The 15201-nt window shown below is 52.5% G+C and overlaps 7 protein-coding genes across 7 annotated transcripts; 4 read left to right on the forward strand and 3 right to left on the reverse strand.

Annotated features, from left to right (window-relative positions):
- Positions 1-1098: 1098 nt before the first annotated feature.
- Positions 1099-2456, reverse strand: A1O1_01092 (uncharacterized protein; the record flags this gene model as incomplete). Its single annotated transcript, XM_007722006.1, has 3 exons — positions 1099-1766; positions 1862-2104; positions 2168-2456. 3 exons carry the CDS (start codon positions 2454-2456, stop codon positions 1099-1101), a joined length of 1200 nt encoding a protein of 399 aa, XP_007720196.1.
- Positions 2457-3741: 1285 nt separating this feature from the next.
- On the reverse strand, positions 3742-4374 carry A1O1_01093 (uncharacterized protein; the record flags this gene model as incomplete). Its single annotated transcript, XM_007722007.1, has 1 exon — positions 3742-4374. One exon carries the CDS (start codon positions 4372-4374, stop codon positions 3742-3744), a length of 633 nt encoding a protein of 210 aa, XP_007720197.1.
- Positions 4375-4738: 364 nt separating this feature from the next.
- Positions 4739-6499, forward strand: A1O1_01094 (uncharacterized protein; the record flags this gene model as incomplete). The annotated part of the gene is made up of 2 exons (XM_007722008.1): positions 4739-4957; positions 5012-6499. The coding sequence occupies 2 exons, from the start codon at positions 4739-4741 to the stop codon at positions 6497-6499; spliced, it is 1707 nt and encodes a 568-aa protein (XP_007720198.1).
- A 512-nt stretch (positions 6500-7011) lies between these two features.
- A1O1_01095 (uncharacterized protein) lies at positions 7012-8750 on the forward strand (the record flags this gene model as incomplete). The annotated part of the gene is made up of 2 exons (XM_007722009.1): positions 7012-7212; positions 7260-8750. The coding sequence occupies 2 exons, from the start codon at positions 7012-7014 to the stop codon at positions 8748-8750; spliced, it is 1692 nt and encodes a 563-aa protein (XP_007720199.1).
- Positions 8751-9731: 981 nt separating this feature from the next.
- On the forward strand, positions 9732-11288 carry A1O1_01096 (uncharacterized protein; the record flags this gene model as incomplete). Its single annotated transcript, XM_007722010.1, has 1 exon — positions 9732-11288. The coding sequence occupies one exon, from the start codon at positions 9732-9734 to the stop codon at positions 11286-11288; it is 1557 nt and encodes a 518-aa protein (XP_007720200.1).
- A 320-nt stretch (positions 11289-11608) lies between these two features.
- On the reverse strand, positions 11609-12397 carry A1O1_01097 (uncharacterized protein; the record flags this gene model as incomplete). Its single annotated transcript, XM_007722011.1, has 2 exons — positions 11609-12221; positions 12273-12397. The coding sequence occupies 2 exons, from the start codon at positions 12395-12397 to the stop codon at positions 11609-11611; spliced, it is 738 nt and encodes a 245-aa protein (XP_007720201.1).
- A 286-nt stretch (positions 12398-12683) lies between these two features.
- On the forward strand, positions 12684-14393 carry A1O1_01098 (uncharacterized protein; the record flags this gene model as incomplete). Its single annotated transcript, XM_007722012.1, has 1 exon — positions 12684-14393. One exon carries the CDS (start codon positions 12684-12686, stop codon positions 14391-14393), a length of 1710 nt encoding a protein of 569 aa, XP_007720202.1.
- Positions 14394-15201: the final 808 nt, after the last annotated feature.

Genomic DNA, 15201 nt, shown 5'->3' on the forward strand with positions numbered 1-15201 from the left:
GATTGAGTGCTACGAAACGGTTAGACGAGTCACAAAAAAGAATCCAGCATATACGTGCAGAGTGAATCTAGGCCGACGTTTCTACAGCGCACTGGTAACGGGGTGAGACGCAAAGTGAGGCAGGCCACAGAACCGAACCCTGCTCAGACCGTCTCTCTGCTCGTATGAAGTTGGTTACACCCCACAGCCACATTCCCACTTGTAACTTTGAGGAATGTTTGACGTGGAGGACTATGCTTACTAGGTACCTATAGAGTCAATGGGGAGATCCTTAAAGATGATACGGCACCAAGGTGAAAACATATATCAGTATGCTTGAGTCAAGAACCTGGCAGGGCAGCCATTCGGCGATGTAAGGCTGATCCAACTCACCAACTTATGGAGGCGATTTTGAGATTCTGAATGATTCAGTTTCTTGTCTTTGGTACCTACCTAGCTACCTATGTTTAGATCATTTGGTATATTTTCCTGCTTGGTCCTCTATGTCCTCTTTCGAGACTCAAACTTTACAGAGCCGAGTCAGGCGAGGTTATGCACTGGACACTGACCTAGATCAGGAGACATTTCTTATTCGATACCATCATTATTCACTGAGTGCTAAGTAGTCATGTACATCGTATTGCAAACCGACTCCTCGAAACAGAAGATGTACCAGTCTGAAGAGTATTTCTGCACAAAATGGATTCCCGCAAGGCTGAGCACGAGCCATGCTGGAATAGGGGTTCCCCGTTTGCGCTATGGACTGTACGCACCGAGTGGAGAAAGGGCCAGAAAAGCAAAATGAACAGAAACATTCACGCAAGGTGGGTTGTCTAGTAGCTGCACTGCACGGGAGGTAAGCCTCGACTATGAGGAGTCGTCAGATGCATATGGTATAGTCTACCGCTATTCTCAGATTTGGGACGCTATTGCTGGCAAGGCTGCCATTGCATATGGAAGAGCCAAATCGTTAGCACCCATTCTGTTTTCACTTGTCAACGCTTCTCGAAGACATCTTGGTATTTTGCCCTCAGAATGTCCAGCCCAGAGGCTCACAATTTTAGATCATGTCGTCATCGGTCAACCTTCTTCCACTACCTCTTTTTGGGGGGCGAGAGATCAAATAAATCTTCCATTTCGCTCATCAGGGACCTGGAGCTGTTCATGAGGATGGACGTCATAGTATACATTCTGAGCACTCGGTCCAGGGAGCTGATCTGTGTCGTCACCAACAGCGAAGAATTGTTCGTGGAGGTCCGGGTCACGAACTTGGCCCGTTCCAGGTCCCACGTCGCCGTGCTGGAAACTCGTCCGTAACGGCGTCCCTTGCTCCGAACCGTCCGTCTGGTGGCTCCATCTCCCTTGAGCCAGTCCCGGGCTTGGTTGTTTGGTGTGCAACAGTGTTGGGCTAATGGCATGCATTTCTCGTGGGGGTTCGGTTTGACCCCAGGCTTCGGCTTTGGCAGACATCGGACTGTACATACCCCCTGCATGGGCGTCGTGGATTTTGCTCATACGGCCGGTTTGGGCCATCCTCTGCCGTCGCTTGCGCGTAAACACAAAACATCCCCAGCAGCTGCCTCCAATCAGTAGTATGCCACCCACAATCGGTAGGGCAATGGCAACTCCCAACTGCCACCCATGCAGACCGGACCCAGATCCGGAGCCATTGGACGATGTGCTGGGACCAGCTATCAGGGTTTCATTGAATATGGAGGCTGCATCGGGATAGAAAGGTCTGCCGGGGATCGGTGGCTGGCGGCAGACGATGTGCAATGCTTGCAGAACTACACTATGTCAGCGGAGGGGATAACGGGTTGTAAGAAAGGCTGTGTCCATGGAGAAATGGAGAAATGGAGAAATGGGGAACCATAAAACATACAGTTGGCGAGAAACAATTGCTGAGGAATGAAGCTGTAGCACAAGGCGCACTTGTTGATATCAGTGTCGTCGAACTGGCCGACGTTGCAGAAGTTGTTGTCAGGCCTAGTTGAGCTGTCGTTTTTGATCTGATAACCGATGGAAGCGTTCAAGGGGGCACAGCTGACTTGACAAGGACTGCTGATGGAGATGTGCTGCTCGGGAATGGCAAACATGCATCCCGCCAACGTGTAGCGGAGTGCCACTGGAAGCTTTGTTCAGCGGTTCTGCGAGATGGTTTGATCAGGCTGGGAATATTGGGTCGTACATAGTGCCCATTCCACGTCTGTCTCATTGTTCCCCGTATCTACCGCCGTGCTATTCAATTGGCAAGCCACACATTCCTGGAAATTCCGACCTTGTTCGAGGGATCGGTAGTTCGCATCGAGGCAGACAACATCGTCTTCGAGACTCCCTGCAGCGGAACATACAGGCTCACAGGGCGAGCCCGGGACGGATTGCAACGCAGAGGTGACACGAAGGAGGATGGGCAACAGGCAGAGGATGAGGCACGGAAATCGAGGCGCGGTCGCAGGACGGTCATGCCAGCAGGCCATGACACCGACGGTGAGCGCAGCGCGGCGACATATGAAACCAGCGGCGCAATCGCAGACTGCGAAGAGCAGAGGCGGGTGTTAGCAAGATTGCAATCCTACCTGCCTGCCCTCTTTAATGAGTCTGTAGAACTTAAAGGACACAACCGCAAGCCGGAGTCAGCAGACCCTGTCTTCAATTGACCGAAAACGGGCCCTCTTCGTTTCCATCCTGCAGCGGGCGCGGGCACCTCCCATGCTGACGGCTCCATGGCTTTGCAATTCTCCGGGCGGTTAGAGATGGGTGATCTACCAGTCAGCGCAGGTCGACAAGGGCTGGGCCAGATATGGCTTGATTGGCGGCCTGGTGTGATAAAGGACGTTGAACGACATGAGTGGTTGCAGGGCATCAGGCCTACTAGTGACAACCTACCGCTGCAGCACTGGCAAGTAACGGCGAAGGCGGTGACGGAGACGTGTCGACGAATGTGATGCATCATTGTGCTAGTAGTAGGCACAGTTGAACGTCAACCAACACCTTGCTTTTCTCGTGATGTCGGTCGAATGTCGTCTTGACCCTGATCGACTCCTGATCTGAAGAACATTCGTCTACATGCAACTTATGCTCTCCCATCCTACATGCGAACGTGTCTCCTTCCTCCTTGCTGTGACAACGCCTGTGCCTCCGGGAGCCGCTTACAGACGCGCCGAGAATATTGACCTCTAGTCGCAACAACTCAGTCGTCACCATGACTTGATGCCAACAGAACGCACCATAGCAGGCCGTGACGACTCTGCAATCAATCTCAGGGTTTCGATTAAGGTTCTTTCTACAAGTACAGCTGGCTTCTCGCCCTTGGCTTCGCAGCGCAAAGTCTGGCTTCCTGGTGCCTGGGTCTATGTCACACAGTCCAGCGGTAAACATTTGATTCTCCCGCCACATCGTTCTGTACAGTCCATAAATCGAGCCATGGTCCATAGTGGCCATGCACAGAGGCGATTACCCAATTGTTCAGAGCCCCGGCAAAGCCTCATAGAACGTCCCCACATCCCGGATGTCCATGGTGTAGTTGATATCACTCTATCCCAAATCCATCTAGGGACATTGCATGGTTCGCCGAAAATAAGTCTTCTCACTTCGAAGGAAGACTCATACTGAGAGAGTATCTTCCAGTCCGATTGTCCTAGCCTCTATTCCGTCGCCATACACCAGCACCGGTCGACATAGCGGCTTTGATTGATCGCGATCACAAGAGTGTCCGGGAGTTGTTGGCGTTCGCAGACTTCGCATCGCAGCAGTGCCTGGGGTTTATTTCCCTTCCTTCCGATGGAGTTCTTCGACCCTCTTCTCGAATGCAGATATCATCGTACTTGCAACCTTTCCTTCGACCTGAGAAAACATCTGGTCGTAGATCGGATTTCGAAATTTAACATCGACGTTCAGTTTGACAGAAGTGCCGTCTTTGCTGGCCGGGTCCATGGGAGCAATGTGCCACTTGGTATTCAATACTTCGAATAAACCATTGCTATTCTCATCGCTACTCCTTGCTTCCACCAGTCCTTTTCCCGGATCACAAGAGACGACGCTATCCCAATCTTCCTCCAATCCAAACTTGGCATAACCGACTTTCAGTTTGGCACGTGTGGGATAGCCTGCTGCATCCCGGGATGTCACATGGGACGAGATGGTGAACGGTAGAAATGATGGATAGCCCGAAACATCGGAAACAGCTTTGAAAATTAGTGCCGGTGGGTATGGTAGGCGCTTCGTATGTGTTAATGAGCGTAACGGGCAAGATCCCAGTGTCGAATTGAGGAGAGAATCAAAGAAAGACCTTGTTTGCTGGGACGAATATCCATTGAGACCGGAGATGGATGAACGAGCGTTGGTGGCCAAACCGCCCCCAGGACGAAAAGGCGTGAATGAGCGGCATGCGATCATCTTGCCGGATATAGTAGCATCCCAACGCAGGCCAAAACGGGATGATAAGAAACTTGGATGCTATGCCATGGCGTGCTGATGCGCGGCATATAAAGAGGGAAAGGCCTGTAGGTAGAAAATATGTTGTTGATATCATCGATACGTCGATCGGAGGGCAAACTGCGTGGCACGAGTCATTTTATGCTGTTGTTTCCAGAGTCTTGACTCGGTTTTTGGTCCCTGCAATTTGACCACTGTTTCCTCTGAAGGATACCTTGTAACACCACTGCCAGTCCGTATATTGGCAAGTCGTTGTTGACGACCGTGATAATGACACCTCAACATGCTTGATTGGCAGCATTGTTGATCTGAGGTCTCTCGAGACATGAAGCCAGCGGCCGCCAATTCCCCTACCTCGGCCGCCATGACAACCACCAAACAGCCACCGCCCGAGAAGCCGGAAGCTGTGCGGTTGAGGACGAAGATTGTCCTATCATTCTGGGCCGTGATCCTTCTCCTGGGGTTCCCAACATGGTGGCAGACGACATCAATCTACAGGGCCGATTTGCCGCTGCAGGACATGCTGAACTGGGCGGAGGGACTAGTAGGCGCTCGATGTGACGGGGGGTGCCCAATGTAAGCTAACTATCCTTTACAGAATACTCCTACGTCGATACCACTACATATCTGGGTATCAGCTCCCAATTTACCTTGCCCAGATGCGCAGCGAATCGTCCGAGAAACTCAACAGGCGCTTGATGATCTCAATGAGTACCCAACTCTACACCAACGACTCTATCTCGTGAACTGGTGGTCGACTGGGAAAGACAACAAAGAAGAGAAGGGAACTCCCAGTACAAGTTGTGGTGAAAATCCTTCCAGTCCAGATCTTGGAGACCCTGCGTTGAGAGTGCTTCTCGAGCCTGCGAAAGATGGCTTCGCCTTTGAGTTGGATCCCGTCATCGCGAAGGCCGTGGTTTACATTCCGCGCACCGATGCCAACAATGTATCCAAACGCCTGGCTGAAAATCTGCACGAACTGTTCAAGGAAGAACAAGTCGCAGCGGCTCTCCAGACCGTGGCTCTGGCCAGCCATACTCAAAATGCACAAGCATTTCTAAGGTCTCAGCCATACGACGTTGTCACGAGAATTGAGAAACAGATCAACCGTGCCTACAAATCCTCTTCCGAGTTCCATTTGACGTTCTCACTTTTCACAGCCGGTGGTGTGCCGTCCAGCTGGGATGTTCAAGATGCGCTGAGCAAGCATATCCAGCCTCTTGTTCAAGCACTGTCGAACACTTCAGAGTTCGACATCACAACCCAGATCCAACTCTATTCGAGCTACTCTCCAGCCATCCAGCCTGTGACCAAAGAAGGAATGGAGGGCGCCTTTCTGCAGCAGAAGGATTTGACAGCCTTTGTAAATGCGGCGGAGTGGCCTCTGGCGCCGTCGATTGGGGACGGACCTACTATCAACTTCATCCTCTACGTCCCAGTCCAGGACGAAATACCCCTCAAGATCGACGGCGTCGAGGGTACCTCCTGGCTGATCCCTCAATGGGGCGGTATCCAAATAACTAATCCACCTCTGCAACCAGATCCAATGACCGGCGGAATGAGCTTGCCAGCGCACCTGGCAGGAGAGTTGTTGCGACAACCCTTCGAGACGTTCTCATCACAATTACTGTCGCTGTTGGGAGTCCCACAAGCAAATCAATCTGGCAAACTCCTTCCGCTGCAGCTCAGACTGGATGCTTATAAGCGGTTTTCGACTCTGACACTATATCTGAAGGCCGCATCGAGTTTAGGTTCTCTGGCTCGACTCGCACAACGACTCAGCAACATTCCAATTCAGAAACATGTCGCTGAGTTGGTGGACGACGCGATCGGCAATCTCACTGCTGCAGAGCATGCATTTCTTGAGAGTCGATGGGATGCAGCACTTATCCATTCAAGGATAGCCTACAGGGACAGTGAGAAGGCATTCTTCGATAAGTCGATGGTCGGGCAAGTGTACTTCCCAGATGAACACAAGGTTGCCGTGTATCTGCCTCTGCTGGGTCCAATTGGAGTGCCGCTACTTGTCGGGCTATTGAGAGAGATCAAGAGACTCGTGGTGAGAAAGAGGGGCATCACACCATGAGTGGCCGACATTTGCTTGCTGGTCATCCATTGCCTGGATTCTGTATCAATCCGACCGAGAAACCGAGCCGCGGACTGCTCCTGAGCGTAAGAAACAGCTCAAAACCGTCACCTCTACTGGACTGCTAGTTATCTGGGTACAATCTTTGGTGTCGGGTGAAAGACTTCGAGCTGCCTAAACAAGCAGCTCGGAAACAACCAACTGGTATCATGTGGGGAACTTCTGCAGCTCAGAAACTGTGACCCCAGGTACGATCAGCCCGTCCCACGAATCACCACACGAGAACTAAACGTCCACCTGCCCAATTGGTCAGGCTTATCGAGCCTCCTCCGTTCACTCTTCCGACATCGTCATCAACACAATCTTTGTCGGATTTCGACTACTATCGGAGCATGCATGCAGAGATGCTTTATATACGACTATACCCAGACGATGGAGCTGGGGAGGATAATCTGGACGACTTCCTCCAGCTTCCAATTCTCCATCGTATTTGTACTTCGTGCTGGAACAAAATGGCATCTCTATCCCTCGCCAGTCTGTTGGTACTGATGCTGGGTTGCCTGTCCTTGATTCCTTGGGTTGCCGCACAGTCATGTTACAATCAAAGCACTGCCATCAATGGGACGGCGTTCCCAGCGTTGATTGACGCAACCACAGAGGATCTCACGAAAGGCCTCGAGGCCGGTTTGTTCACAAGTGTTGACCTTGTGACGGTGCGTACGCATGGGTTGAGATTGTTCATCCCCACTGACGGACCCAGGCCTATATCCAGCGCATCATGGAAGTCAATGCGACGTTGCACATGGTGACACAGCTCAATCCAGACGCCCTCTCCATTGCAGCCGAACTTGACAAGCAGCGCGCCAATGGAGTTGTCTACGGACCCTTGCATGGGATTCCCATACTTATCAAGAACAACATTGCCACCGCCGACAAAATGGACAACACCGCAGGCTCCTACGCTCTGGCCGGTGCCAAAGTACCCAGAGACAGCACGATGGCCGCAAAGCTCCGGAAGGCTGGAGCAGTCATTCTGGGCAAGACCAATCTATCCCAATGGGCCAATTACCGAAGCTTCAATAGCAGCAATGGCTGGTCTGCTATCGGAGGGCAGACGCAAGGCGCTTATTATCCAGGTCAGGACCCCTCAGGGTCGTCTTCTGGCAGTGGCGTGTCCAGCTCTCTAGGTCTCGCTCTTGCGGCTCTTGGGACAGAGACGGACGGATCGATCCTGTCCCCTTCAGATGTCAACAACCTTGTCGGGATCAAACCAACAGTTGGCCTGACTTCCAGGGACTTGGTCATTCCTATATCCGAACATCAGGATACCGTGGGACCTATGGCTCGCACCGTGAAGGATGCGGCATACGTCCTAGCGGCTATCGCTGGAAAATCTCCCTACGACAACTACACCGATGCCATACCATTCGACACAATCCCCGACTATGTTGCTGCATGTAATTTCTCGGCTCTGCAGGGAAAACGCATTGGAGTTCCACGGAACTTGATTGACTTGACGGCTGACCCTCCTGCGGCGCCAATTGTCCCAGTCTTCAACGCAGCTCTTGACATCCTACGAAAGGCCGGTGCGATCATTGTTGACAACACCAACTTCACCGGTTATGAAGCTCTGAATGAAGGCGATTACAGCAATGTTGTGTTGGAGGCGGATTTCATCAGCGACCTTCCCAAGGAGTATCTTTCTCAGCTGTCGTACAACCCTAATCAAGTGCATTCGGTTGCCGATGTCCGCAATTTCACGCACGCTTTCCCTCTGGAAGACTGGCCGGAACGTGATACGCTGGTCTGGGATGGTGCTCTTGCCCTGGGCTTCAACAATACATCACCAGAATTCTGGTCGAATTATACCATGAACACCTACCTGGCCGGTCCTCTGGGCGTGACAGGGGCCTTGAAGAATTATTCTCTGGATGCACTTGTTGTGCCGACCGAATTTTCACCCAACTTTCCTGCCTTGATCGGCTCTCCCGTGATCACCGTTCCTCTGGGTGCTTATCCTCCGGAGACCGAAGTTCTCATGAACGGATTCGGCACCTTGAATGCCACAGCACCCAACATCCCCTTCGGGATCAGCTTCATGGGTGCGCACTTTAGCGAAGAATTGTTGGTTGGTTTGGCCTACGCGTTCGAGCAGAGAACGCTGGTCAGAAACAGCATTACGCCTTACATCCAGCCAGTGACTGAACTCGTCGACGTTGTCAATGCAAGGTCAAAATTGGCAAGACCATGAAAGAACTGCCAGTGATGAGAGTGCAAAAATATCGAGCGTGGCCCAAGGACCCCGTCCGGTGCATCAGTGTATATGACTGCCTGTGGTCCGTGGGAAGACTTAGATAGAATGGACTTTGCAAAAGCGGAAGATGCCCTTGGGTCGAGCTCGCCTCATACCGATGATGAAGTGGTTTGTAAAATGAAGCCTGGTTTCTATTTTAAGGTAAAAGCCTTTCTTGCACATAGCCACCATGGTGTGAGGCGAGCCACCCTACAAAATAAATGGCACCGTGAGATCTTGGTAGGGGCGCCCTTCAAACATTCAAGAGGCGGTAGTACACTTACGTTGAAGGAGAACGCCTGTTCTATCAACCTTAGGACTACTTACCTACTAGGAGGCCACCCTATGAGGGGAGCCCGTAGGAGGATCGAGGACTGCTCCAGACCTCCTCCGTATAGTATATGACAGGTATTTTGGGCATGGTGTCTACCTAAGTCTCCCGATATAGAGGCGATGTTTATACTCTCGAGGAAACTCGCACCCAGTGTCGATTACTCAAGCAGCTTCCTAAGCATTTGGTTGTTGGCACGGATCTCGGGCTTTTCAAAGGCCTCGTAGCTCCCAGGTTTTTAAGTTGATAGGCGAGAAGAGGAAGGTCGGTTATCCATTCTCGGTACTCGCCGTGAGGGTCGGGTCAGGTATCACAATTTAACCTCGGTTGAAACCACTGTGGACAAATCAAGGTCCCAGTAAATACCCGATCTGGGGAATGGTCCAGCGGTGGAGGGCTTTGGGGTCGATCATCGAATATATCTTCAGCCAATCCTGCGTGAGGCATTGTCACCTCTCGTCCTATGTACTAGTATGTCTTTGGTCGTGAGGTCCTACTAGTAGTAGACTTGCTGGACCATTAACACTGCACTGTCCTGCCGGCCACAGGACCGCGACTGTCTGGGTCAACTTCCAGTCTGTTTCATCAAAATAGACAACGCCGTCAAGATGGCGCAGAAAACATCCCAGTCGCCCACGCAGACCCTCACCAGAGCGGAAGTGGCCAAGAACAACACCGAGGAGAGCTTATGGTGCATCATCGACCACAAGGTCTATGACCTGACAGATTTCCTGGACGCACATCCCGGAGGCAGCGTAGTGCTGCGCCAGATCGCGGGACAAGATGCCACGATGGCATTCTACAACCTGCACAGGCAAGAGGTGCTGCAGAAATACGCCAGCCTATGCATCGGCACCATCGAAGGCGAGAAGCCCGAAGTGATTCAAAAGGGGCCGGGCGATCTGAGCCCAGTGCCGTACGCAGAACCACTATGGTTGACGCCGGTGTTCAAGAGCCCGTATTACACAGAGTCCCATCGCAAACTGCAGCGGGCGGTGCGCGAGTTTGTCGATCGAGACGTCTACCCTGAAGCGCAGCAGAAGGAGCAGGACGGAACGTATATCTCGCAAGAGCTGGTTGACAAGATGGCCGCGAACAACTTGCTCGCCATGAGGCTGGGGCCGGGCAAGCATCTCACGGGCCGGACGCTGCTGGGCGGGGTCAAGAGCGAAGAGTTCGACTATTTCCACGACATGATCGTGGCGCAGGAACTCTCGAGAGCCGTAGCTCGTGGATTCCAGGACGGCAATATGGCGGGGATGATGATCTCGCTGACGGCGGTGCGGCAGTGGGCCAACGACAGCGCGCTGCGCGACCGAGTCACGGACGAGTGCCTGTCCGGCAAGAAGTTCATGTGCCTGGCCGTGACCGAGGCCTTTGCCGGGTCCGACGTCGCAGGGATCCGGACGACGGCGCACAAGACGCCAGACGGGAAGCACTACCTGATCAACGGGACGAAGAAATGGATCACCAACGGCATGTTCGCCGACTATTTCGTCACGGGCTGCCGGACCGCGAACGGGTTCAGCGTGATCCTGGTCCCGCGCGACGACAACGTCACGACCAAGAAGATCAAGACGTCGTATTCGACCGCCGCGGCCACGGCGTTCATCGAATTCGACAACGTCAAAGTCCCCGTCAACCATCTCCTCGGAAAGGAAGACCAGGGCTTCATCGTCATCATGAGCAACTTCAACCACGAGCGCTGGTCCATGGCGTGCTCCGTGGTCCGATGGATGCGCACCGTCGTCGAAGAGTGTCTGAAGTGGGCGCACCAACGCATCGTGTTCGGCAAGCCACTGATCCAGCAGCCCGCCATTCGCCAGAAATTGGCAAAGATGATTTCGCTCACCGAGGCGTGTCAGTCCTGGCTCGAATCTATCACCTTCCAGATGTGTAGTATGGACTATGCCCAGCAGTCCAAACTCCTGGGTGGGCCGATCGGACTGTTGAAGTCGTATGTGACCCGCTGTGCCCACGATGTTGCAGACGACGCGGTCAATATCTTCGGCGGCCGAGGCTTGACTCAGTCCGGCATGGGCAGGGTCGTCGAGATGTTCCATCGCACTTACAAGTTCGATGCCATCCTCGGCGGCGCCGAAGAGGTCCTCGCTGATCTCGGTGTTCGCCAGGCCATGAAGCAGATGCCGAAGGCCATGCTTTGATCTATGTGAGATTGTTGCCTATCTATCTCAAGGCAGATCGAGTGAATGTGAATAAGCCCCCTTATACACGACACGGCACAATGCCGACTGCATGTATGTCACGAACAGCCCCACGTCGCCCAGGAGGCCGCCCTGGTGAAAGACTTGAATTCTAGGCAATTGTGCCTAGTGATCCTGGACCTGTAGTTGATATCTATTGTGACCGGGGCGCCCACCCGATCATGATACAGTGAGACTTGGATAGAGCGATCGGCCGATATAGCGATCGTGCAGGTATGATGAATTAGGTAGAGGACGTTCAGGGCTTTGTGGTATGCCGGTTACCGTCCCGTCGTCATGAACTTGTGCACGCTTTGCAATGACATCTGGTTTGCAGACCTGAGTATAGGTGCGCTCTCGGTACCGCCACCGGGTATGGTCTCGGACTTTGTTTGTTCGACTTCCATCTTATCCTCGTCCTCTTCGTCCTCATCCTCGTCGGTGACCTCGTACTCCTCCTCCTCGTATTCCTCGTCGCCTTCTTCGTCTGGTGGTTCGACCAGCTCTCTGTGCAGGCCCGTAATGACATTGGACATTCCTCGTTGCTTTTCTTCTAAAGTGAAGTCGGCACCCCATTTCTGTTTTCTTGCCTCCTTGTTCGCAGCGCCTGGTGCCCATTGCCAGAGTGCGCTGAGATCTGCATCTGAAAGTCCGCGCTGATCGCCTTTGCGCGGCCGGAGGGTAATGTTTTCGCCTTCTTCAACCCATTCCTCGACATTGGGCTCCAACTTCGTTCGTAGTAGCGTCTCTAGGATGAAAGACCGTTCCTTTCCCGGGAATTGAGGGAGTGGGAATGCGACAGTCGACTGGAAGGCTTCTCTGTGCTCTGAAAGTTGTGTCACGATCGTCTGGAGGTTGTTCGATATCAGATTGGCATGAGTCTGAAGCGCAGGCCTCCAAAGTAGTCAGCGCGAAACAATCAGCACATATGCCTATCCGACATACCAAGAAGGAAGCGGGCTTTGTGTAGCGATGTCGGATCGCAATGCTATCAGTGAGGTGTGAAGGGCCAGTAATCGTTGCCTTGTCTGGTCAAGGGCTCTGACCTGATCAGTCAATAAATCTGCCATGGTCGCACCTCAGGATGATATGAGAATCTGCATAAAAGAAAGCCTGCTGCGCTGTAAGAATGAATTGTTTGAGAACGATTGAACTTCAAGTGGTTGTAGGTGGAGAAATGGTCGTGACAGGTTCAGGCTGCGGAGTTGGAGACCTTCGTGATTCGGATTGAGCTTCAGTCAATACTGTCAACTTTAACTCATATTGCTGCACCACTGCACCGCCCGTTCGCGTTCCTGGTCCTCTATCATCAATGCTACACCTACATACATAGTCTGCTTAGGCAGTACACCGACAATGGCTGCTCCGACAGTCACCCGCCTGTCAGGACAGGGTCTTTGCTCGACTTGCCTGTCACGCATCGTCCGGCAAGCATACTCGCCTGATGTCTTTCTAATATCGTCGTTCCACACAAAGAGGAAGCTTCACAATAGTGCTCTTCGCGCCAACAGAGAAGCAAGGCAGAGCGCGTCCAGTCCTCATAACTTTGTCCAAGACTACTTCTCCGCCAACAATTCGATTGAAAGAGGATGGGTGAAAAGCGGGCTCTTGGCTGCCATGCGCACCGTCGCGGAACCACAGCATGGGAGCAATATCGGGCTATCGCGAGAAGAAAAGGAGGTTCGAGCAAGAGAGGAGTTCGAAAAGATATCCCTGGACCACAAGATGGCTTCTATGGGCAAGGATGAGAAAGGAAGTGTGGATTCAGTACTGCCAGATCCAGAACCTGTGCAAGCAGTTTCCAACACCGAATCCGATGATGTGTTACCACACAGGAGGAGGAAAAGACGAAAGGATGCTGAGCGCTCTTCACAGACTCCGGGAGAGTCGCTACCGTTGGATGCTTCATCACAATTGACAACAGCCGCGACCAGCATGCCGAAGTCTGCCATCTTTCGTCGCAGGTTTGCAACATATTTGTCCTTGACGAAACCTCGATTGTCGTTTTTAATCCTGCTAACGACCACCTCGGCTTATTCCCTATATCCCATTCCGGAATTGCTCTCATCGACAGCTTCATCGGTTGACTCATCCTTGTCGACATCGACATTGACGCTCCTGTTTCTCACCACGGGCACATTCCTATCATGCGCATGTGCAAACACACTAAACATGCTTTTCGAGCCCAAATATGACGCTCTGATGACTCGAACGCGCAATAGACCTCTTGTACGAGGCCTTGTTTCCATGCGGGCGGCGACGGTCTTTGCCTTCCTTTGCGGGGCATCTGGTCTCTTGCTTCTGGGATATGGAACCAACCCGACCGTGGCTGGACTCTCGGCTCTCAACATTTTTCTTTATGCTGGAGTCTACACCCCGATGAAGCGATTGTCTGCAGCCAACACCTGGGTCGGCGCCATAGTTGGCGGCATCCCTCCTCTCATGGGTTGGTGTGCTGCCGCGGGAGAGGCTGCTACATCCGAGCATCATTCGTGGCAAGATTTACTTCTATCTGAGAACGCCATAGGTGGTTGGGCTCTGGCTGCGTTGTTGTTCGCTTGGCAGTTCCCGCATTTCATGTCTTTGTCTCACACCATCCGCGAAGACTACCGCAACGCCGGGCACAAAATGCTGGCTTGGACAAATCCTGGTCGAAATGCTCGTGTTGCGCTCCGATACTCCCTGGCAATGTTTCCGATATGTGGAGTATTGTACTGGGCTGGATATGTGGATTCTGGCTTCCTCGTCATCAGCACCGCGTGCAATGCTTGGATGACCCGGGAAGCGATTCGTTTCTGGCGAATGCAGGGAGCTGGAGGCAGCGCTCGAGGCCTATTTTGGGCAAGCGTATGGCAGCTACCGCTTGTAATGGTTGCGGCCTTGGTGTGCAAACGAGGTTTGTGGGATGGATTCCTGGGAAAGAATGAACCAGCCGACGTTTACGACGAGGATCAACTGGAAGATCTTGATGATGCCTTGGGCATGGACTCCGCAAATCCCTCCCAACGATCAAAGGCTCCTCCGGACATCAACCTTGCAATGATGGGCTTCAAGCGGCCAACATGAGGCATAATTTGACCAGAGAGAAGACCTATACCTGCCGCTACCTTCGACTCTTATTGGTCGCCTTTACCACGGATGGTGTTGCTGCGATGTGCCTTTGCAGGAAACCCTACCCGGCGAGCACGGCTCTGCGGCCGGGAGCGCTTGGTGGCTTTTGCCATTTGCGACAGTCGCAACACCTGAATCGCAACTCTTATCAGATGCGAAGACACAAGACTAGTATTCTGGACCACAGTACTTCCAGTCATCTGTGGGACAAGAAGTGCTGGTCAATATTCGCGCCTCAATACATCGACATGCCGACATCGCTTGCCTGGCGCCACCGCTCAGTTATTCAGTGGTTACTACTCCGGATGGCACCGGGTTCCATATGAGAAGATCAAGGATCTGGCGTGTACCAATTATCCTCCGACAAGGGATTTCCAGGAACATACAAGGATCGGCATCATGCACGTTAAATCAACTGCCCTTGACCATGCAGGGAAAGCTTCAGCTTTCTTACACTCGAGCTTCGCTTCACGAATGTGAAGAGCGGGTTGTTTGAATAATGCATATCATGATGCCATATGTAACGTCTAGCAAGGGATACTCTCCATGGTTAGGTATTTTTCAGTGAGGATTATGCGTTTGGTCATCTCCTACTCATTCAAACCACTTTCGATATCGTTTTTGCACTAGTCGTTGCTTACGGTTGGGCTGTGCGCTCACTTCCTTCAATTCGATGTTCACTACCACGACGGTTCACAACGTGTTCCGCTTGGCGCTCTTGCAGGCTCACTCCAGGTCACCGTCACGACGAGTACAAAGTCCA

This window comes from Capronia coronata, assembly GCF_000585585.1.
Source record: "Capronia coronata CBS 617.96 chromosome Unknown acBCG-supercont1.1, whole genome shotgun sequence".
In the NCBI taxonomy this organism is placed as follows: Eukaryota; Fungi; Ascomycota; class Eurotiomycetes; order Chaetothyriales; family Herpotrichiellaceae; genus Capronia; species Capronia coronata.